The following is a 21,514-nucleotide window of genomic DNA, read 5'->3' as shown; positions in this document are numbered from 1 at the left end:
CTTCACTTCCTCTCTCTGCCTTTTGGCTTAGGTCACCGACCTCCGAACTCCATCTGGGCTTGAGAGATCTGTTCTTTTCAGTTTGATCTCTGAAACGAGTCTAGTCATGGTGAGTCCAACTCTTCTTCTTTTCTTATTGCATGTCTTTTATGATGATCAACACAAAAAACAAATGGAATTACCGGCCGAGACCTTTACTCGGGTCGCTGGCGAGAAACTTGGCTCAATACGCCTGAACATACGACTACTCGCACTGCATTTTGATGGATCAGTTGAGAAGGCATGTGCTGATGATCATATGGCAGGTGACTTGAGGCGTGACTTCGTGATCGGCATCAGATGGCAGCCTTCGCTGAGCACCTCGTCTCAGATGGATATGACCAAGGGCGATGGCTGCGCACTGGGCATTCCTTTCCAGCTCGCACATACCGCCTTCGCACATCCCTTTGTTATTGTCCTTTCACCGCACCCAAACAATCGGAGCCACTACCGCCAAAATGGCTACCGACACACCGACAGACGAGTTCCGAACCTTCCTCGATGGTTGCTCATGAGCAATGGCAGCCATCGTATCGGGCGTGGAGGCACACCGAACCCAGTGCAGCATCCGGCATGACAGGCTCGGCTGTAGCGAAGACCAAGGTCTCCTCACGATTCGCCTCGAAGGTGGCACCCCGGAGATGGCTAGTCAAATCATCAGCACGCTGCAGCAAGCAGGGAGACACATAGAGTCCACTCTGGCTGTGGCGAAGACCAGTAAGAGGCAGCGCAAGAAGCAGAAAGCTGTACTCGCCTTGGTCCTCCATTTGCCAGTCGGGCCACTGACACCGCTCAACTCCTGGAAGACTCCAGGTAAGTTCCAACCATCTCCTGCACGATCTTCATGTGATGAATCGGCACTGGGCTCCGAGTATACATGAGCCGATACGCCACTTTGTGACAGGCCTAGAAAACCTCGTCCACTGATCGACTTCAACATCGCCAAGCTCCATGTTTACGAGATTGAAGATCATTGCTGATCGCTGTGACAGGTATCGACGCTGGTAGACGAGCGTCTGCTTTGGTTCGTACGGCATGAGGTGAGTCTTGTCGAGCTTCTTTTCTTTCCCGCCCTTTTTATGATGATTATTGATGACGAGTCTGATTCGGCCTTGCCGATGCAGACAACAACATTTTCTACCATTCATGCCTTAACTGATCCCAAACGCTTCGCTTCATGCCAAACTCAGCTCTCCAGCATGATCTGAAACTGACTTCTGGCACAGAACCTGATACTTAAGGAGCACCACCGCCACGTCCAGAACTGCTGCAGTGGTAAGCACTACACTCTTTCATCACACCCTTTCATCTGATGACTCAAAACAACAAACGATAAGCATATGTCCAAGCCGCTGTGACAGGCGGCGCAGACGAGAAAGTTGCAAGCCTGATTGCATGCCTCCGGCTTCGCATTGATCACGACCAGCCTACGATCGCAACTTCAGATCGGCCGACTGACATTTGTGAACAGTGTTGTTCGGTCTTCGCGCATTCGCCGGGGCGTCGCTGCAGTACTCTATACTTGCCCTTCATTCGACAATCGGAGCAGTACAACTTTAACGGTAAGCATGTCTTCTTCCCTCCTGCACATCTCGCACTTCCATGATGAATCTTTTCATATCTCACGACGGTCGACATAGCAGTCAAAGACTGCATTGATGAGATGGCCTCTGACCAGGCCTTTGAATCTGACACTTGCTTCTTGCACTTTGCATATCTTTTCTATCCGTCTCTTCGAGTGAGACTTGAGGCTGACATTCACCAGGTATCTGCGCTCAGATCAGAGTATGCCTGATGTACGGGAGCCACCACTGTCCGGGAGGCGGTGCGTGATGCTGAGCTCCTCGCTCATCTTGAGCGTGCACTTGCACTGCGCCCAACGATGGGATGAACATAGACTGGGATGCATTCGTCAACCAGTTGCCGGCAAGCTCCTTCACGAACCACCCTGGTGATCTTCCGCCTCGACCAGCACGAGCTGATCAAGATCGAGTTCCCTGGGATACATAACAATGGCAATGCAACACTCTGTGGCAATGCAACACTGCGCGGTCACCTCGAGAAGAAAGAAGCTCCGCTTGACGTATTCTTCATGACCTGCGCACCACTCATCGGCATCATGGCGGCATTCGAGAGAATCTCAGCTCTCGATCCCACCACCAACGAGCAGTCTTTCACGGTAGATGACCTCGCTGAGCAGTTTCGCCAAGAGCAGTTTAGGCGTTGGCCAGCGGCGGCGCAATGCCAGTCCAGAAGTCAAAGCCGAGTACACGAAGAGAGCTGAGGTGTGATACTTCAACCATGCGATCGACCATCCGGGCTACCAGTAGCAGCCACGCAAGCCATCCGAGGAGAAGAAGCGCATTCGAGGTTGTGGCACGAGGCAGTGTTTGTCAAGACTGCGGCAATGACCACCGCAGGACCGCCTCGAGAGCGCGAATCATATCAGTGTCAACATCAAGGGCAATGTGATCATGCCGCCACAATGTCACGAAGGTCCTCGCAAGCCCAAAGACTACACGGAACGTCCGCCTGATGACCAGAACCTCCTTGTTTTGGACAGCGCCTGGGCAGTCGTGGCTCATTTGTACGGGACCTGCCCTCATGCCACCGCCGACGAGGCCAGGCAGGGCAGCGAAGTGGGAGAGGATCCCTCATCCCAGCAACTCGTCGTTTACGGCATGGATCCGGCAAGGAGCATGAGTCTCGTGAATGATCGAGGCAGAAATGAGGGGGCAGTCGAGGCTTGCTTGTACTATGGCTTCAGCTCGCCGTAGAGGCCAGCAGTCAATCGAATGAAAGAAGTCAAGCTTCAGCATTGTCATATCACTTTTCAATTCTTTCCAATCGTCTGTCTGCCCTTTGAACGCCATCGCTATCGTGAGGTATCGTCGTCCCAACGCATGTGATCCAACAACACCTTGCCCTATCCCAACAATCAAACGCCACATTCATGCTGGCTCAATTCCCCAGACAAATCCCAATAAACTCCTCCCGACTGATCCCCCCTTCTCCCCTCACATCAAACTCGTCAATCATCGCCTGCAACTCCTCCTCCTGCAACCCCTCCCCCAACTCCCTCGCCACCCTCCTCAAATCCTGCAAATCAATCCTGCCCTTCCCCTCCTGATCGAACAGATCAAACGCCCTCAAAATCTCCTCCCTCGGATCCCGCGCCAGAATCCTCTGCGCGGCGATCGTGACGAACGTCGAATGCGGGAGGAGGAGTCGCGAGGGACCTGAGAATGTCGGGTTTTGTTGAGATGCTTGCGCGGAGGGGTTGTTGGATAAGGAGGAAGCGGGGATCCCGTGGGTCTGGAGGATGGAGACGAGGTCTTGCTTCGGGAGGTCGAAGCCTAGCGCTTTGAGGGCGACTTTTAGTTCGTGGTAGTCGATGTGTGAGTCTTTGTCGAGGTCGAAGAGGGAGAACTGTCACAGAAAATATTGTCAGCATGCGGGGTGGGTTTGGGGGTGGTATAGGGTGTGTTCGTACAGCTTCATTGATCTCCTCCCTCTGCTCCTCGCTCAATGCCTCGAGGGCATTCCGTTCCTCTGCTTCTCGTCGCTCGCGTTCCTGTCGCTCTAATCTTTCCCGCTCGAGGCGTTGCGCTTCTCTCTGCTGGGCTGTGGGGTTTGAGGGCCCTCCTCCTCCTGCGCCGCCGGGGTTTTGCGACGCTGCTGCCGCGTAGGGTGTTTGCCCGCCGCCGGTGAAGGGCGTGTTCGAGGCGCGTCCGAGCCCGGAGGTGTAGGGCCGCGAGGGGAATGGTTGATGGGATGTCGCCATTGTCGTGAGGCGGTCAAGCGATGTCGCGGATGCTGCTGAGGGAGGTGGCGTGTCTGTCGGGGTTATCTGTGGTTGTGGGAAGGAGGAATGCGTTTGGGCGCATTTGGTGGAGTTCTTGGAGGTGGACGCGTCTGGGAAAGCGCGTGTTGCGTCGGGATTTCTTCGGCCGAGGTTAGGACGGACGTCACATCCTTTCACTTGTCTTTGTCTTTCAGATGACAAAACATCTACGCAAACGTAAGGCAAAGCGATGCAGCAAACGAAATAGAAGAATAGACCCGAGAAGAATGATATGATTTGGAAAGATGCAGGAAGTTCGGCAATGCTTATCGTCTCTGTTTTAATTTCTTTCCATCTCCTATACGTATTCTACAGTCTACTCTTCTCATATATCAAAACAATGTCTATTGACTAACTTCAAAGATGTCTGCACACAGTCTTAGTTCAAGAGCAGTAGAACTGAATATCGGTCCGACAGATGCAGCACCCATATCTTTTCCAAGCCTCGTCCCAGAGCTGCGGCCAGAACTCCTCACCGGACCAGAAATTGACCTCCCGTCTCTGGCTGAACACTTCTAGAGCAATGACGATGCGCGGTCGTGGTATTGACCGACGCACATCATCGGCGATACCGAGGCTTCTCACCAGACCCAGACGACAAGCCAGAGTGGACGTGGCCCATACGAGGACAATATATAGGTGAGGAATCTCATTCCGGAGAAAGACAGCAGACACGGCCTTGACGAAGACTCCCAAAGCTGTTGCATCGTCGTGCGCCAGTACCTTGGCCAATGTCCTGGCAAGGAGAGACTCTCGACGAATTGGGACGACGACACATAGAGATCTTCCCCAGAAACATCTGGGACCTTTACTACAAGTTCCACGGCCTGCTGGGACTCGACCGGACTAACGGAGAGTCTCTTGACGCCGTTCTCTAGAGCCAGCTGAAGCTCAACTACATCCGTGGCTCTTGCCGATGGGTCGCACGCGCCTTGCAGTCCTGGTGGCTGTTGCAACAGGTGAATATTCACGAGTCGTCAAATCACGAGCCCGAGTCTTCACCATTTGGCTGCGCTTGGACCAACCAAAACACGCTGCAAGTGGTGAACGCACGGGACACCCCTCGAGGTTTAAAAAGCGCTGGCGCCCTCGAGTGTCTCTTCCTTTTTCTTCCAACTCTTCGCTACATTCGAGGTCGACAAGCTGCGGCACATACTCTCTCGACGACACCGACACCATGGCTCGGCGAGACAACACCCTCGCGCAGTACGTCAAGCCTTCGAGGGGTAAGAAGAAGCCCGACCAAAACCTCCCTCCCAATACCGATGCCAGCCACCAGGCAGCCTCTTCTTCGCGACGCCTGCCTTCACCGAAATCCGCCATCAACAACACCCGTGACCAGTCTCTCCGCCTCATGACTCGGTACGGCAACACAAGTGCCATCATCCAAGACGCCTTCCGTGCAGCCGACGGAAGTATCGCATTCTACAGAGACCTGGCTGTCCCGGCAGATAGTTTGCCAGGCAAGGGTCCGCAGAAGTGGCTTGAGGAGAAGCAGAGGTAAGTACGAATCATCACGGACGATGGATCCCACTCATGCGATATAGACGAATTCAGATGCACACCAAAATGCTTGAAGTCGATGACTACACCTGGAAGGCTCGAGCTACTTGCCAACCCGCCCACATTGCTCTCCGCAAATACCAACCATACAAGAAGCTCTTCGGCGAGCGAAAGTTCCCTCACAAGTACAGCACATATCCACCTCAGCTCACTTCGAGTACCTGCAAGGAGCCCGTCACCTTCTTCGACCTTCCTGGAGAGATCCGTAACAGGATCTATCGTCTCGCATTGGTCTTCGACGAGCCATTCGAGTTCCTGCCCAAGGCAGCTGGCGGACGCAAAGCGCCAGCTCGCGCTTGCGTCCGTGCTAAGAAGCTCTTCGCCAAGTCCCTCGGTCTTCGCAAGCTTCTTCGTGTCAACAAGCAGGTTAACAAAGAAGCGAGCGACATTTTCTACGGCGAGAATCTGTTGTGCTTCAGTTCTGTGCTGGGCTGGCAGTTTCTGAGAGGCTTCATCGAGACGATCGGCAAAGACAACGCCGCTCGTCTGCGCAAGATCACGGTACACATTCACTGGCCTGGACGCACTGGCGATCACAGTGATAGGTACGGTCAAGGCCGTTTCCCGCCGGACGAGGACGACGCCTATGATGGCCTCTCGCCTGAGGGCTTCTTCTACTATTACAAGCCACTCGACAAGATCCGCACGTCCGACGAAGCTTACGCCGAGTGCATGAAGATGCTCAACGAGGCTGGCATTCTGGAATCACTGAACCTCGTTCTTCCCTACACTTTCGACGTCCTCGACTTTCCAGATCTGGCTCTGGACATCACCAAGTTCGAGATCAAGCCCAAGATCAAACTCATCCATCTCAATATCAACGGTGACTGGACCGCGAACGACTCACAGCACCCTCTCCGCACGCTTGGCCCACTCCCAAAGCCAGTCTGGACTCGCAAGCGCCGCAATCGCCGCAACCTCGCTCCTGCAGAGCCACCGGTGATCGAGGAGTTTGAGACTGCCAAAGCGTATGCAGTCGCGAAGGGTTGGGAGTACAAGCCGAGAGAATGCGATGAGAAGGGACATTACAGGGCCGCGAAAGATATGTACTGGGGAGTCGACGGTATCCCAAAGGACGTCGAGGAAGGCTATCGTTACTGAGTGAGGCGGCAGTGCGTACTTTGGGGCCCGAAGCTGGGCTGGTTCCTTCACACAGATTGACAGAGACGCTTGATATCGAGAGAGGATCTCGCATTGTGCTGCTTTGTTGCTTTAGAATTGCAACTCATAATCCATGCGTTCATAGATACCCTCTCACCACCCCCTCCACCCAAGCCCATCAATAAAACTCATCAACAACACTTCCCCCACTCTCGTACCCAAACTCAATAATCTTCCACACATCCCAAAACCCTAGCCCAAAACTCGCCGCATCATTCATGAAAGCCTTCCGATCTTCCGTCTTCCAGAGCTTGATTGTTCTCGGCTCGCCCCGAACTTTGGAATATAGCTGGACCAGCTCGTCGCCGTAGTTAGTACTAATCATTCGTTCTGTCACCACAAAGGCAGACTCCCGACGGGACGTTGTCGATTCATCTCACAGCATTACACCTCAGCGTGTCGTCGAGCCAAGATGTCGCATCTCCCTTCCATGACTGTTCGATGCTTTGAGGAACTTCGCTGCATTGTTTGCCGCTTGACGAAATCTGTTCTGTGACGGCGCGGCGGACTCGGAGGGTTTTCGCAATTTGCCAACCATTTGGAAATATGTTGAGCGGCCAGGGAGGCTTATGTCTGCTTGAGCATCGTGCAGGTTCAACGGTAGGTGTTGTTCCTCTGCTCCTGACTGACCATCCGACGCCATGTCAAGCACCATCGATTCCGGTCTGGGTCGGGAGGGGACGATCATGCTGGCTCTGTTCTTGCCACTGACGTTTAACAGCCCAAGCCGTCTGGCCAACTCTTCCACTTCACCATCGTCGCTCATCTTCACCCAAGCTGGGACTGAACTGAAGCTGTTAATACTGATCTTGCTGAAGCGGTCCATGGTCTTCAAACAGCCCAATTCCGAGAAGCAGTCATTCAACGAGAATCGAGCGGCTCTGCGATATTCCAAACGTTCCAGCAAGAGTTGCAAGATGACGAGTCGATGAGCTCGTATCTGACATGTCTCCCAAGCTTCCAAACGCCTTGTCATTCCCCAAAAATCACCTGGATGGTGACCCCAGCATTCACCGTCGTGGTCGAAGTGGAACCCACAGTGGCCTGTAGCCGCCAGTTTGCGATGGCGAGTGAGATCTTTCGCGAAGGCGAAGTCGATGTTGCAATCCTCACAGCAGAATGGTCTGGTCGCGAGCTCGATGCTGTGTTGCTGGATGTGTCTGATCAGGTCGTCCTCATCTGGATCGAATTCCTCGCCGCAAATATTGCACGGCTCTCTGGAACTACGATAGACGGACGCTGGTGGCACTTTGGGAGGATGGTCTCGGAGGAACCTCTCGGCAAAGGTGTCAACGTCGATACCCTGCACGACATGCTCTGATGGCCCTGAGGGTGATTGGGGTTCTACATATGGATATTCAGCACATGGAAGAGCCGTCCAGTATTGATAGTAGACTGGTCCGGTAAGAGGTTTCGATTCTGGTGTGCCTTGCACTCGAAGAGCCGCTGCCAGGGCCTCGCGGCAGCCATTACCTTTCGACCTCAGATGTTGGTGTATGTAGTCTGCACGAAATGTGCGGAAACAGATGGGACAGGGCCATTTTTCTCCAAGATGAGCCGTCCGTTCGTGTCGCAGCCGACTGTCGTCACGTTTGAACGTTGCAGGACATAGAGAGCATACGTATCTTGCGGCTCCATTGCTTAGCTGGAGGTGGTCATTCAATCGGAATCTCCGTGTGTATGACTTCCCGCAAGAGCAGTGATATCGTCCGTCGATGGTTCCATTGTCGAGGTGGGCAGGGGCTAGTACGAGGCCATCGTAGTACTCGTCGGAGGTGAGATTGGCCAACTCGGGATCAGCTGAAGGTGCCACACGGGCTGTTTTGAGTGGTCTCTCCGGCTGCTCGCCAACGCCATCTTCTGGGACGTTACGTTTCACGCCACTAGGCTCTGGTGGCGAAAGCGAGGGCGTAGAGCCAAAGTCATCGGCCTCAGCTAGGTTTCCGAGGCCATTTAAAAGTGTTGACAAAGCTGTGTATTGGCCCCATGGCAGTTCCAACTCAGCCGGAGGCACACCAACAAGTCCAGAAGCATCTCTCTGTGTCGAGTCCTGGATATCAGAGTCACTTGCAGTTAACTGGTAACCCTGAATCGGCGTATCAATCTGCGGGACCGAAGGTAGTGCACGAGTGGGAGGCGCATACGGAGGGTCTGAACTGAGGTCATGGAACCGCTGGCCGTTGCGTAGTCGCCGAGACAAAGGTATATCGACGGGCTTCATTAGGCGCTGATAGATCCTGGTAACGTCGACTCGTGTAGCTGTTGTACGCCACTTTCAATATGTGCAACAACGGCAGACTGGCGCCACGAATGAATTGAACAACTTGAAGCAGGTAGTCTTTGGATGATTGGGGTGGCAGATGTGGGAGTCCAGTCGTACGTAGAAGTACAAGTCGAAAGTGAAAGCCAACTCATCCAGATCCGTCATGAGCGCCCCTTCACCACCCAGGGCGCGTGCTCAAAGTGTCCTGACGCCTCACCGGTTCGGAATGGTTGTGTGGCGGTGTCACCGCCAGGTTGAAGGCAACCTGGTTCGCATATTGCCGTCATCACTGCCACAGCAGAGGGCGCAACGGCCACGCTACTGCAGATGATGCCGACGTGTTGTGTTGGCCAGCAGATGGCAAAGAAGTATCAAGGCTGAAACGCAGGGGATGAACGGGGGTGGACTGCGTTCGCGCTAGCACCACCAGGCCAAGACGCTAAAACGTACCCTTCATCTACCGAGAAGGACGGAAGAAAGATGTTCCGAAGTGAGGAATGCATGCATGAACGGGGAGTGAAACATCAAACACCATGGCGAGCTCTACACTCTCAACTCTAGGCCGTGCGTCCGACTCTGTAGATCTGAAATGCTGGTCTCGAATCGTTTGTGAATTGGCGGGCAGTCAATCAGCAACAGCTGACGGGTCGAATGGGGAAGAATTTGAGTTGGGTCGTGTCCACAGTCTTCTTCTTGGACACACCGCTTGAAGCAAGTGAGCGAGTGATACAAGAGGCAGTCAATTCATGTCGACGGCTGAGACTCTTCGAAACCAGTGGGAACAGTTCCAAACCAGTCGAAGGTTCCATCGATCAAAGCATCGTTCGTCCACCAGGTCAACAGATCGTCCAGATTAGGCTCCCAGTCCATATCATATCCATCGAGCTCGCTGTCCACACTTGCGAAACCTTGGGTGCCCATATCGTGGTCAGTTCCAGATCGTTGACTACCAGCCAACGTTGTTGACCTTTGCGAATCACGATGCGCATCGTCTCTCGCACATTCCAGCTCCTCGGAGTAGAAGACTGCTTTGGCGTGGGCGTAGAACCTACAGGCCAAAACCTCAAGTCGTCGCACAAGTGGATTGCGAGTATGTTTCCCGAGGTCTTCCAGAAACGTAGGCAGTAGTTCCATGACTTGAAGAGATTGTTCATTCTGGTCATAGCACGCTCCCATCTTGCTGGTCATGAGAACATGGCCGACCAGACTCTGAAACGCCGCAAACGGACAGAAGAGCAGCTGCCAGATATGTAGGTCTGATGGAGAACGCTGGTCTAGACGAATGCTCTTAAGGCGCCTGAGGAGGTTCTCCGCCGGTTCTCGGCCGTCCAGTGTACGACTCTTGCAACCTCTCGTTAACAGAATTTGCATGTGGTAGTAGAGGAACCTGATATTTATAAGGCCCTGTTCGATGGAATCCTGGCCGTCTGCAGTGAGTAGCGGTTTCTCCGTGGAGGCTGCTGCTCCCAATACTTCCGTTGCTTTGCGGTACCACTTGTCAAGCTGATCCATATTAGAGGATACCAGCTCATGATCGAAGCCTTGTCTTGCCTGCGTACTTAAGCCACGAGATGCCTCGCCCATGATCTCAGACAGCAGATACATCTGATGGGTGTAGTGTGCATCGAAGACTCTCGACTCATTTGGCTCGTGGTGGGCGGCTGCAAGCTGGTCTAATGTTGGCATTGGCACAGCTTTGGTTGCTTCTGTGTGGATCGTTGGCGGCTTCATGAGGCTCAATGCCAATGTTTTGTCAAGGTAATTGAGCTGCCAAAATAGAATTCTATATGACTTTTGTTGATCAGAAGACTCGTGACTTCGGCGAATTTGGCCGAGTGTCTGTATCATCGTGCAGGCTTTGGAGACCAGCATCCAGCAAACGGACGGGGTCATGTATTCATCCACTTGAGTCGCAAGAACGATGAGTGCTTGGACATTGAGTAGACTCGGTTCAATAAACAGCCGAACGTCGTTGAATGCAAGCCACAGATTGCTCTTCAGCTTGGCTTTTGTGTCTTTCGGGTGGGTCGCATCTTCACTTCGTGAGCTCAGAGCAACGCTATAGAACATGACAAGCCAAGATTGATCCTTGACGCGGTGTATGTTCCCGGCGGCTAAGTGTTCGCGGACCTCGTCAAATGCAGAAGCGATAGGGAGTCTACGCTTTCTCAAGACCGTGAATAACACTGTTTCAATCAAGATCAGTGGATCTTCCAGAAGCACTTTTTGGGACCTATGACCTACTAGCCGTCCACGTACGGGACGCATGCTCGTTGAGCAAGTAGTATGTCTTCGCCGCTGCCTCCCGAAGCTGGTTGAATGCGCTCGCGTCTTGCCATGCTGCAAAGTACTCGTCGAAAAGTGGAGCTAGGACTCTGAGGGCAGCGTGATCCCTTCCAGTAAGCCTCCGTAATCTCTCATGGGTACTTTGGTCATCCTCTACAGCACGCTCTTGCGGTAGTCGATGAATGGCGGTATCGGATTTTCTCGATGCCTTGGCCGTCTCTTTCTTCTTTCTATTTCGACGAATAACGCCTGAGCGAGAGTAGTAACAGGCATGGCCTTCAGACACACATCGCTGGCAGTCGGGATAGTTACGAGAGCAGCTTACCTGTGAAATGTTAAGCGTTTTCACGTTGGATGGAGCAAAGACGCGTTGTTTACAGTACCTTCCGAGTCCGGCATTCATCGCACTTCGCCCAATGCATTAGCTCTAGTCGTCACCCGCAGCAGGGCGACCAAGCAACTTACAGCGTACTGTGCCAATTCTCCATCCATCTTGTCGATGATAAAAGTTCGATGTTGGTGGACGGGAGATGAGGTTGCGGAAGAAAGGAGAACTGCTCGGAAGTTAGCCGGGGCTTACGGAGTCAAAAGATCTCAGATGTCAGGGTCTGAAATCGCGAGACTGCCTCAGCCTGAGAAGCGGAAAGTAGGAGTTCCCGAGCGGGAGATAGAGAACTCCGAAGGCGGCAAGTGCAAAGCCAGCACTATTGCCAAACGTGCGGTCTTCAGAAAACCCCAGGGAAAGCCATATATATGGCCCCTGTCGTCTCCAAGACATGGATATCTTCATTCGCGACTACACAATCGACAATGTCCCCAATGCCTGCTCCACCAATCGCAATCCTCGGCGCAGGACCTTCCGGCCTCATGCTAGGTCGTCTACTCGAGAGACAACAAATTGACTACATCATCTTCGAAAGAGACGTAGACGGCTCTGTCGTCAATCAAGGCGGCTCCCTCGACATCCACAAAGACTCTGGGCAGCTTGCCCTCGAACAGGCCGGTCTGATCGAGGAGTTCAGGAAACATGCACGTGTCGATTGTGTTACGAAGCTCGCCGACAAGCATGGCAATGTTGCGATGAGCCTTGAGCAACAAAGCGATCGACCGGAGATTGACCGCAAGGTCTTGAGGCAGCTTCTTCTGGAATCAATCCCTGAGCATCGAGTGCAGTGGAACTCCAAGGTGGCCAAAGTGGCCAAGGAAGATGATGGACTCATGTCTGTTCAGCTTTCGAATGGAACAGTGCAGTCCGGTTTCAAGCTTGTCGTAGGCGCAGATGGGGCCTGGTCGAAAGCTCGAAGTCTGGTAAGCTGTCTTCGTCAAAACTCAAGCAACAGAGGACTGACTTCTTGTAGGTGACAGCAGCAACACCCGAATATTCGGGAAAGTGTTACTTGACGACCCATATTCATCCCGGCAACCCTCAATACTCTGCACTCGAGCCCCTCGCAGGTCACGGAAGTTACATGGCCCTAGCAGAGGAGAAGTTCCTGTTCGCTCAGTACATCGGCGATGGCTCCTATGCAATTGGATTTGGTTTGTACCTCCCAGAGCACTGGAACGAAGAGAAACGACTGCTCGATGATCATGAGGCCCTGAAGCAGTGGATCCTCGACACTCAAATGGCGGGATGGCCGGAGATGCACACCAACTTCATCAAACATACCGAACCTGGATGGCGTCGATGGCCGTTGTATGCGCTTCCAACTGAAGCTCTTTCGTGGAAGACACTTCCAGGAGTAGCTTTGGTCGGCGACGCCGCCCATGTCACGTAAGATCAGCTTCTTACTGCTCACCACTCTTTTGCTGACTATCAGAACAGCACTCCTTTCCAAGGCGAAGGCGTGAATTGCGCGATGCACGACAGCGTTGAACTGGCACAGCAGATCGCCAAGTACGGTCTCGAGAATCTGGAGCAAGCGGTTTCAGAATATGAAAAGTCGATGCTGCCTCGCGGTATCGATTTGATCACCAGAAGCGCCGAGAGTGGAAAGTTTCTGTTCGCGCCAGATGCTCCTTACGGGTGGATGAAGAACATTGCCGGACAGCACGATTCATAGAGTACCAACCACCGCTTGATAGAAAGGATTGTATAGATAGACCATAGCAGCAGATACCCCTCTTACTTCGTTCAGATTTTCTGTGGAGATAGCAGCCCCCTCGACGTCAGCCAAATCTGATCATGTCTTCTTGGTGAGCCAGCAGGGATCGGGAACCTTCCCTCCTGCGCTCTCTTCTTATCCTCGTCAAGTTCGCGCATTTTCCAGGATCTCAAGCCCCAAATGCTTGCCGCTCCAGCAAAGTACATGCAGCCGACAAAGACCTGGGCCGTCAGGTAGCCTGATGTCGAGACTAGCTCGAGTGCTATTCCTTCGGCGAACGTTGTTGGTAGGACCAAAGGCACGCAGATCATGCCGAATGCCAGTGGCAATCGTTGCATGCCAACGATCTCTGCCGTCACAGGCACGACCGTGGCCCAGAAAGTTCCAGTCACAGTGCCAGCAAAAAGAGCGAATACCAGCAGGACTGCGTATGACTTTGCCGGCACCCAGATAGCCAAGCAGAATATGCCACATAGCGCAGTCATGAATATAGCCACATTGATGCGACCAAATCTGTCCGACCAGTAGCCGATGGGTGGTCGACCGAGTGCAAGGCCCAAGTTCAGCACAGCTCCCACAATGGATCCTTGCTTTGCAGTGAGGCCAATAGACTGTGCGTAGTTGGGAAGTGAGTAGAGTAGGGTGATATATCCAAGCTCGGTGAGCCATCCCCAGCAGACAATGAGCAGAGTCGAGACGTGGCCGAGTTCCCGAATGTCGAAGCTTCGCTTGTACGGTTGGACCAGCTTGTTGCGATCTTTGAGGAGGATGGCGCTGGTGAGATTGACAACTAGCGTACTGATCGCAAGTACAATGTATGTCCAACGCCAACCCAAGTCAGTAAGGCCTGCACCGGCTCCAAGGTTGTATGCGAGGCCTCCAATTCCAGCTCCAGATGATGCAAGCCCAACAGCTAGGCTCCGTCGTTGGGAGAACCACTGTGGGAGGACAGCGGAAGCAGTGATGTATAGGAAGCCCATGCCGTACCCGAAGCAAGCACCCTGGCTCAGGAACAGATGCCAGATCTCGGTGGCAAACGATGAAGCCAGCATTGAAACGGAGACCAAGACGGTGCCGAACAGCAAGCTAACTCTCGTACCCAGCTTCTCGTTGGTCATGGCCACGAGAGGAGAAACGAGGAGTGCTTGAGAGATTGAAAGGCCGCCGATGAGAGCATACTGGAGGTGCGTTGCATGTCGAAATGTCGATTCGGAGAGGAAGTGGGCGAGGAACACTCCCCACGCAGCATTCACTCCCCAGGTATGGGCGTTGATCAGGAAGACACATGCTGTAACAATCCATCCGTAGCCGCCGTCTGGAGGGACATCTTCTCTTTCCGCGACGTTGATTTGTGGTCCGGTGAGTTGTCCTTCTTCAATGCCATCCTCGTTGATGGCGGAAGTTGGTTGCGATGCGACTCGAGGAGTCTCTGGTTGTCGTGGTTCGCTTGGCCCGCCCATTGTTGCACTTGATTGTTGGTGTTCGTCGTCAAGAAGCTCTTTCACTGATATGTTAACAAGCACGGAGTCATAAGGCGTCATGGAGCAAGCTCGGCCAAAATTTTGCGCCAACCTTCACCTGGCTGGCTCGGCAGACCACAATAGGAAGTTAGCTAAGTATCTATTAGGTAACGCGGCCCATATGCCCGTACATTCTTTCCTGTTCCAGTGATATTGAGAAGACAGGGAAGTACGAGAGTTAGTTGATGGAGGATGGCCTTCCGCTAGTCCATTTGTACCAAGACCTATGTGTTGATAGACTTGAATCCACTCTTTCTCGACAACAGCTGAGTCTTACTGCCAAGCATTGTGGACTGGAGCATCCCAACATACGGTCCTCATTTCAAGCGTGCTGGAGAACATGTAACGCAGTATTGATCTTCTGCCCCCGCCATCCCGAACATGAAGCAAGCAAGTATCCCGCTAGAAGGAAACGCCGTCGACAGGCCCCTCCAATGGTCGTAGCAAGGTGCTGCCCAAGACCGGGTACTCGAGTTGTTGAATGTTCGTATCCGACTCCTCGACATGACCCGTCTTGGAAGCAGGCGTGCACTTCGCTGGGCTCGGCACTGTCTTCTCTTGTTTCAGCAATCCCTTCTTACTCATCCAATCCTCGAGCATGGCATGTGCATCGATGGCTTCCTCCAGCTGCAGCAAGAACGTCTCCGCGTGTTGTACTTCGTCGTCAGCGAGTCGAAGGGCATACTCCGCGTCGTAGAGATTGCCATCGATGAGGCTGCTCTTGGTGAAGCCGGCGTTTTCTTTGAGCTTTTCGATGGTGGTGGGGACTGTAGAGTAATGTTAGCCACAATCCTCAAATGTCTTGAAAAGGGGCGATCCTTCACACTTACTGTATGCCGAGTCTCCCTTGGCGAAGGCGAAATTGCAGGTCATGCGGTATCGAAAAGTGACGGCGGGATTGGCGACAACGCTTCGGTGAAGTGCGACGTAGCGGGACATGAGGAGGGCGTAGGATTGCTTGATGTTATCGATGGCGCGCTCAAGCTGGAGCCCCTGAGAGCAGAGGCGCACCGAGTCCACCCACGGCAGGCGAAGAACAGGTGGAGACATGGCTGTCGAGTATGGAAAGACGGCTGTGAGGGTTAATATTGCACTCTGAGCAAACATCGCGAGACTTACGGTGTTCTGGGAGCTTTCGAGGGAGTTCTGTCTTGACAGTCGTGGTTTGGGGGTGTCTCGGACAATGACGAGTCCATCAATGAACGTGCTTTTGTTCAGGTGGTGGAGCTGAGGCGAGCCCCTTGTTCTGGCGTGGCGCGACAAAAATGTCTTTGTTTGTACCGTCGTGATGAAGACTTTTGCCTTGAGAAGCTGAAGGACTTGAAGCATCGCCGCTTCTAGGTTGCCATGTCAACGAGGCAGCACTCTCGGTACGTCGTCACGGATGATGTTTCTTGTCCTTTCGCCTGGCTTCCAAGTCGTCCATGACATTTTTCGCAAGTAGCGAGTCCAAAAACTGCGAGACCCGCTTGACCTTCAAGCCGTCTTCCGTCATCCACAGCGTATTAATTTGGGGGATAATAATCTCACGTCCGTCTTTATACACCGCATGGCGGTTGGTGAGAACAACGACTTTCCGCTCTCGTTCGTCGACCGTCATGTCTTTGATGCGATTTTTTCATAGACGTGGTGGTGGGCGATGTTCGCGCCTTCGATCTTTTCGAATTCTTCCACGGTAAGCCCGTTTGCTAGGGAAGGCACGAGCTTGACGAAACTTGGCGGTCCGAACTCACGTTTGCAATCTGCTGTCAGGAGTTTTGAGAGGTGTTTTGCGTCTTGCGTGGCGTGTGCCTGATTGTACGAGTCTAAGAAGGCTCGGGCGGTGGATTGCAGGCGGGTGTATAGGGAAGATGTTGAGTCCATCGTGACTAAATGAGCTGAAGCGACAACAAGGAGGCATAGATCAAGTCAACAAGTTCGCAATAGGACAAAGGAGCTTTTTATACAAAGAGGCGTACATTTAAGGGTTTTGAGCTGACAAGTTTTTTCTATTCGGGTCAATAGTGCGGGCGAACCACTCAGGCTGCCATCAGCTCGGGGATCAGCCGATGTTGCAAATGGCCATAGGATTTGGAAGGGGAAAAGACCACTCACAGTTGGAGATCAGCCCCTGAACGACAGGACAGACACTCGCACTTTGTACAGACAACAATCGTTAATGTAAATAGGGACTAGGCAATTTGACAGCAGATGATTGTCCATTGCCACCATCTCTGGTCACACAGGATCACAATGCGTAGGAAAGTACCTCAGGGGTATCATCGGACGTGCCTGAACGTATCTCTAACCTCCCTCACGAATAGACCTGGAACTTCCCATGCGGCAAAGTGACCGCCCTTCTCAACGTCTCTCCAGTGCACGATATTAGAGTAGTATCGTTCGCCCCAGCTTCGGGGTGCGTAGTTAAGGTCACCCGGGAAGATGCTCACTCCGACTGGGATGGAGATGGGCAGGGCGGTGTTATCGTCATCTTCCCAGTAGAGTCTCGCCGATGAGCCGCCTGAGTTGCTCAACCAGTAAACCATAATGTCGTCCAGGATCTCATCCATAGTCAGAACTTCCTGTAGGTCGCCGGAATGCTGTGTCCAGTGGTAAATTTTCTCGTATATCCAAGCCGCTTGCCCGACGGGAGAGTCTGCTGATGAGTAGGCGATGGTCTGAGGGCGAGTAGCTTGAAGCTTGAAATACCCATTCTCGTCTTCTTCAAGTCGTAGCTGTCTCTTCAGAGCAAGCTCTTCGCCGACGTTTGATGGCTCGTTCGCGATCTCTTTGTGGGCTTCGAAGAAGACACTGTTCATGTGTACGCCAATAAGAGATTGAGGAGGCTTGTTACTCGCCATGATCGCAACAATGTCTGCGCCCCAGTCGCCACCTTGAGCGACCCAACGGTCATAGCCCAAAGATTCCATGAGAGTAACAAATGCATCCGAGATGCGTTGGTGATTCCATCCCGCGGCTTTGGGTTTCGACGACCATCCATAGCCTGGCAAAGATGGAACGACGAGGTGGAAAGCATCTTCTTCAGAACCGCCATGAGCTTCTGGGTTGATCAAAGGATCAACGACTTTCCGAAACTCCAGCACGGAGCCTGGCCAGCCGTAGATCAGCAGCAGAGGCAACGCATTCTTGTTCGAAGACTTAATACGAAGAAAGTGTATTTCTTCCCCGTCCACACCTGCAACAAACTGAGGATAGCTGTTGAACCAGGCCTGGCATTGATTCCAATCGTAGCGATTCCTCCAGTAGCATGAAGTTCTCTCATTGCAGTGACTGGGGCTCCTTGCGTCCAGCCGGGCACAGTCTCATTGTCAGGCCATCGAACAAAATCGAGACGCTTTTGCAAATCAACCAGCTGTGTGTTGTCGATGGAAAGGTGGAATGGCCGGATGTCAACTGCGGTACTCATGGTCTCGACAGAACGGTAGAGGAGATAACAGGCCCACAGCAGTAAGTCGCCTATGTACATACGTGAACCTGCGTCTATGTACTCGATTTGACCTTCGTCTAACAAAGAGTCAGCTTTCTAATAGTCTGAACTGGGGCAAAGTAGCCTATTCATGAGAAAGAAGATCGCCATGAGGCAGGATTGCGGTCGTCATCTTTGATCGTCAAGCGCCTTGTAGGATCAAACTTCACAGGCTTTTAATGTTACGAGCCGGAATCGGAACAGTACGCTCTTGTCGAAACGATTGTTGTTGATGTTGAGCGAAAGCAAGAGCAACGGGCAGGGAAGATCTATTTAAAGACCGTGGCGGGGGCGCGGGCTGAGCGTGGGGGCGCCAACCGACTTCACGTCTTCCAACTCCCCACCAAGTCGACCAGAAGGGCCTGCAATCGATCTGGGAATAGTCGTCCGACAGGCAAGGGGCCGAATTTCTCCGTTGGAATCAGCATAGTGGCCTGCTACATTGGTTCAAGGGCTTCCTTTGACGCGCTGCGACCCCCAATCATCCCACAACGATGAGCTGCCAAGATGGAGCGCGAGTCCACGGCGGAGAGACCAGCAAAACGCCAGCGGGCAAGCAGAGCGGGCCAGGCAAAGTGCTTTGAATGTCATCATCCAGGCTGTGGCAAACGATACTCGTACGTCTCCTCTCTGCCGAAAGCTTCTGGAGCTAATGACTTCTTAGCCGTGCGGAGCATCTGCATCGACATGAGCTCAATCACAAGCCGAGGGAGATCTTTCGATGCGAGGAGCCGAACTGTGGGCATACATTCGTTCGGCCAGACCTATATGCAAGGCACAAGACACGGCATGAAGCACTTTTGTCAACGAGGCCATCTGATCATGGCCTTCCGGACGACAGGTCGGAAGCGACAAATGACCAAACCTCTCCAACCCACAGCTTAGGGCCCGCTCCTGCCAGCTCGAATGGGGCCATACCGGTGTCTGCGAAGGGAACAGAAACAACACAAGCTCTGTCGGAGAGTGCACCGCCTACACAGGACACTGGGCCTTTGTCCATGACTCTGGGTGGCACTGATGCATCTGATGCTGTATCTTCCCAATTGGTGCCCTCTGCACCAAGTCTTCTTGGAGAAGAGAATGGACAAGCGAACGACAACTTTGCGGCTTGGCTCTTCGAGAGCCCTGGCTCACATTACAACGATTTCAACATCACGAACCTTTCCTTTCTTGATTTCGGCCTCGAATACTCCCCACAGGATACTTGGAACTTTGATGAACTCGGCCACATTGCAGATCAGACCGGGAACTCGGGACACGCGGCACGATCCTTGAGCGGTGCCACTCCCGGGTCAGACGCTTCCTTCGATCGTGGAGCCATCTCGGAGCGGAGGCACATGGAAGTGGCATCGATGATCTCACTGTTTGCGTGGAAACAACGAGGCCAGAAAGGCCCGCTCACTTACCCCAATGATCATGTGCTCTTCAGTTCGGACGGGCAGAATTTCCCCAACCTGACTGCTGGAGTCTTGGACAACCTCATGGCAAACTACTGGCTAGGTTGTAGACAAGTACCTATTGTACACCAAGCAACCTTCTCTAACAACTCCTGCAATGTCCTGCTTTTGCTGGCAATGATCGCCCTGGGCACTTCTGGCTTGGCACGATCGAAACCAAAGGGAACGTTGATCGAGTACAAAGAACTCGGAGACCTAATCATCACACACCTGCGTTGGGAAATTTTTGTAAGCTTTCACCAGCCCATCGAATTGAGAATTTGGACAATAATTGACGACTCGCTCACAGACGGACAACGATGCACAGCCTCCCGTTCAGCTCTGGGCGGCGCAGGCTCTGTTACTTGTTGAATTCTATGAGAAGCAGTGTTCGACTCGGAAGTTACACGAACGTGCCCATATCCATCATGCCTCTACTCTCACTCTTCTACGTCGAGGAAGCCCCTTGGTTGGAAGGTCTGGCAGTGAAAGTCCTTCAAGCGAAATGCCCACCAGGTACGGCAGCCCAGTCAACAACGGAGCTACGAGTCAGCATGCCACATCACATGTAGACTCTTGGTGGATACACTGGGTCCGGAACGAATCCTTCAATCGAGTTGTTTTCTCCGCCTTCCAGATGGACACCGTACATGCCGTTATGTTTGGGCATGCTGCAGGTGAGTAAATCCTTTGACTAAAGAACAGGCCTGGATTGACAATCCCAGACATGGCTGCAAATGAAATCCGATTGTGCATGCCCTGTGACGAATCTTTGTGGAAAGCGACAAGTGCAATTGAAGTGCAGCGCCTTGAAGCCAACATGAAAATGTACGGCATCCGGCCGGTGAACTTCCTCGACGGGTTGAAGCGTAGTCTTCATGCTCACGAAGTCCACACCCATGCGCCTGCTCGTATCCTGCTCATGGCTGGACTGCTAAGTGTGGGCTGGCATATCAGCCGCCGCGAGAAACACTTGCAATTTCTGGAAACTGTTCCGTCCCTACGTGAACAAGGGCGCTGGAGATCATTGTTGCTGCATGCTTTCGGGCACTGGCGACGCACTTTCGAACAAGCTTCAGGTGCAAAGACAGGAGATGGAGATGGAGCCCAAAGTCCAGATATGAATGCAGCTGCACCGGCTGTGCTATTTCATTTGGCCCACATGACGATGCATGCCGATATCATCGACATCCAGATCTACTCCGGCTCGAAAAGGTTACTTGGTCGTAAGGTATCAAGAAAGGTAAGTCAGGCACTTTGAAATCGTGCTGGGGAGAGCTCACTTTCACCAGGATTACCTGAACGTCGTACAACGTGTCAAGTCCTGGGCGGCCACACCTGTCGCCCGTCATGCGGTCTTGCACGCGATGAAGCTCCTGCACGAATCGCTTCTCCGACCAAACTTACGGACTGCCCGCGCAGTTGAAATTGCCGCGAAAAGCATCAAATACAATGCCCGGACGGATCCTCTCTTCTACCGACCGTGGGGTCTCTACCTCTCCTCGATGATCATGTGGGCATATCAGCACGCCAGGAGGTTGTACATCTCCCACTCAGCGTCTGCATTGGCGCAACAGCAGTGGGCCAACGATGGTCTCGACGACCAAGCGAGATGCTGTCAATACTTGACTCACTGCGCTGCAGTCGAGGACGCTACGCAGCTATCCCAGATGCTCACAGTTCAGGGATGTGCTTCCATTCTTGCGGTGCTATCGCAGAATTTCTCAAATGCGGATCCGGAGTTGCTAATTGAGGCGTCCAAGCGTCTGCAAGAATGCCGAAGCATGATTTTGATGAATGACGGTGGTACGGTTGTCTGAAACCAATGCCA

At 53.0% G+C, this 21,514-nt stretch overlaps 10 protein-coding genes across 10 annotated transcripts; 4 read left to right on the top strand and 6 right to left on the bottom strand.

Annotated features, from left to right (window-relative positions):
• Positions 1 to 557: 557 nt before the first annotated feature.
• M409DRAFT_57963 (uncharacterized protein) lies at positions 558 to 2,816 on the top strand (the record flags this gene model as incomplete). The annotated part of the gene is made up of 7 exons (XM_033813779.1): positions 558 to 852; positions 1,032 to 1,063; positions 1,266 to 1,314; positions 1,377 to 1,601; positions 1,805 to 1,824; positions 1,937 to 2,218; positions 2,460 to 2,816. 7 exons carry the CDS (start codon positions 558 to 560, stop codon positions 2,814 to 2,816), a joined length of 1,260 nt encoding a protein of 419 aa, XP_033663802.1.
• A 193-nt stretch (positions 2,817 to 3,009) lies between these two features.
• M409DRAFT_33795 (uncharacterized protein) lies at positions 3,010 to 3,568 on the bottom strand (the record flags this gene model as incomplete). Its single annotated transcript, XM_033810304.1, has 2 exons — positions 3,010 to 3,468; positions 3,533 to 3,568. Coding segments are annotated over 2 exons (495 nt in total), but the record flags the coding sequence as incomplete, so codon positions are not given.
• Positions 3,569 to 5,060: 1,492 nt separating this feature from the next.
• M409DRAFT_26763 (uncharacterized protein) lies at positions 5,061 to 6,547 on the top strand (the record flags this gene model as incomplete). The annotated part of the gene is made up of 2 exons (XM_033808258.1): positions 5,061 to 5,383; positions 5,431 to 6,547. 2 exons carry the CDS (start codon positions 5,061 to 5,063, stop codon positions 6,545 to 6,547), a joined length of 1,440 nt encoding a protein of 479 aa, XP_033663800.1.
• A 451-nt stretch (positions 6,548 to 6,998) lies between these two features.
• Positions 6,999 to 8,828, bottom strand: M409DRAFT_26762 (uncharacterized protein; the record flags this gene model as incomplete). Its single annotated transcript, XM_033808257.1, has 1 exon — positions 6,999 to 8,828. One exon carries the CDS (start codon positions 8,826 to 8,828, stop codon positions 6,999 to 7,001), a length of 1,830 nt encoding a protein of 609 aa, XP_033663799.1.
• A 786-nt stretch (positions 8,829 to 9,614) lies between these two features.
• M409DRAFT_26761 (uncharacterized protein) lies at positions 9,615 to 11,648 on the bottom strand (the record flags this gene model as incomplete). Its single annotated transcript, XM_033808256.1, has 4 exons — positions 9,615 to 11,056; positions 11,115 to 11,481; positions 11,540 to 11,563; positions 11,622 to 11,648. 4 exons carry the CDS (start codon positions 11,646 to 11,648, stop codon positions 9,615 to 9,617), a joined length of 1,860 nt encoding a protein of 619 aa, XP_033663798.1.
• A 318-nt stretch (positions 11,649 to 11,966) lies between these two features.
• On the top strand, positions 11,967 to 13,219 carry M409DRAFT_68868 (uncharacterized protein; the record flags this gene model as incomplete). Its single annotated transcript, XM_033818024.1, has 3 exons — positions 11,967 to 12,464; positions 12,515 to 12,930; positions 12,982 to 13,219. The coding sequence occupies 3 exons, from the start codon at positions 11,967 to 11,969 to the stop codon at positions 13,217 to 13,219; spliced, it is 1,152 nt and encodes a 383-aa protein (XP_033663797.1).
• Positions 13,220 to 13,290: 71 nt separating this feature from the next.
• On the bottom strand, positions 13,291 to 14,721 carry M409DRAFT_68867 (uncharacterized protein; the record flags this gene model as incomplete). The annotated part of the gene is made up of 1 exon (XM_033818023.1): positions 13,291 to 14,721. The coding sequence occupies one exon, from the start codon at positions 14,719 to 14,721 to the stop codon at positions 13,291 to 13,293; it is 1,431 nt and encodes a 476-aa protein (XP_033663796.1).
• A 462-nt stretch (positions 14,722 to 15,183) lies between these two features.
• Positions 15,184 to 15,831, bottom strand: M409DRAFT_26758 (uncharacterized protein; the record flags this gene model as incomplete). Its single annotated transcript, XM_033808255.1, has 2 exons — positions 15,184 to 15,548; positions 15,612 to 15,831. 2 exons carry the CDS (start codon positions 15,829 to 15,831, stop codon positions 15,184 to 15,186), a joined length of 585 nt encoding a protein of 194 aa, XP_033663795.1.
• Positions 15,832 to 17,039: 1,208 nt separating this feature from the next.
• On the bottom strand, positions 17,040 to 18,187 carry M409DRAFT_68866 (uncharacterized protein; the record flags this gene model as incomplete). The annotated part of the gene is made up of 2 exons (XM_033818022.1): positions 17,040 to 17,990; positions 18,053 to 18,187. 2 exons carry the CDS (start codon positions 18,185 to 18,187, stop codon positions 17,040 to 17,042), a joined length of 1,086 nt encoding a protein of 361 aa, XP_033663794.1.
• A 567-nt stretch (positions 18,188 to 18,754) lies between these two features.
• M409DRAFT_57954 (uncharacterized protein) lies at positions 18,755 to 21,503 on the top strand (the record flags this gene model as incomplete). The annotated part of the gene is made up of 5 exons (XM_033813778.1): positions 18,755 to 18,864; positions 18,912 to 19,932; positions 19,994 to 20,360; positions 20,409 to 20,926; positions 20,976 to 21,503. 5 exons carry the CDS (start codon positions 18,755 to 18,757, stop codon positions 21,501 to 21,503), a joined length of 2,544 nt encoding a protein of 847 aa, XP_033663793.1.
• Positions 21,504 to 21,514: the final 11 nt, after the last annotated feature.

This window comes from Zasmidium cellare (assembly GCF_010093935.1).
Source record: "Zasmidium cellare ATCC 36951 unplaced genomic scaffold M409scaffold_33, whole genome shotgun sequence".
NCBI lineage: Eukaryota > Fungi > Ascomycota > Dothideomycetes > Mycosphaerellales > Mycosphaerellaceae > Zasmidium > Zasmidium cellare.
This window is presented reverse-complemented; position numbering and strand designations above follow the sequence as displayed.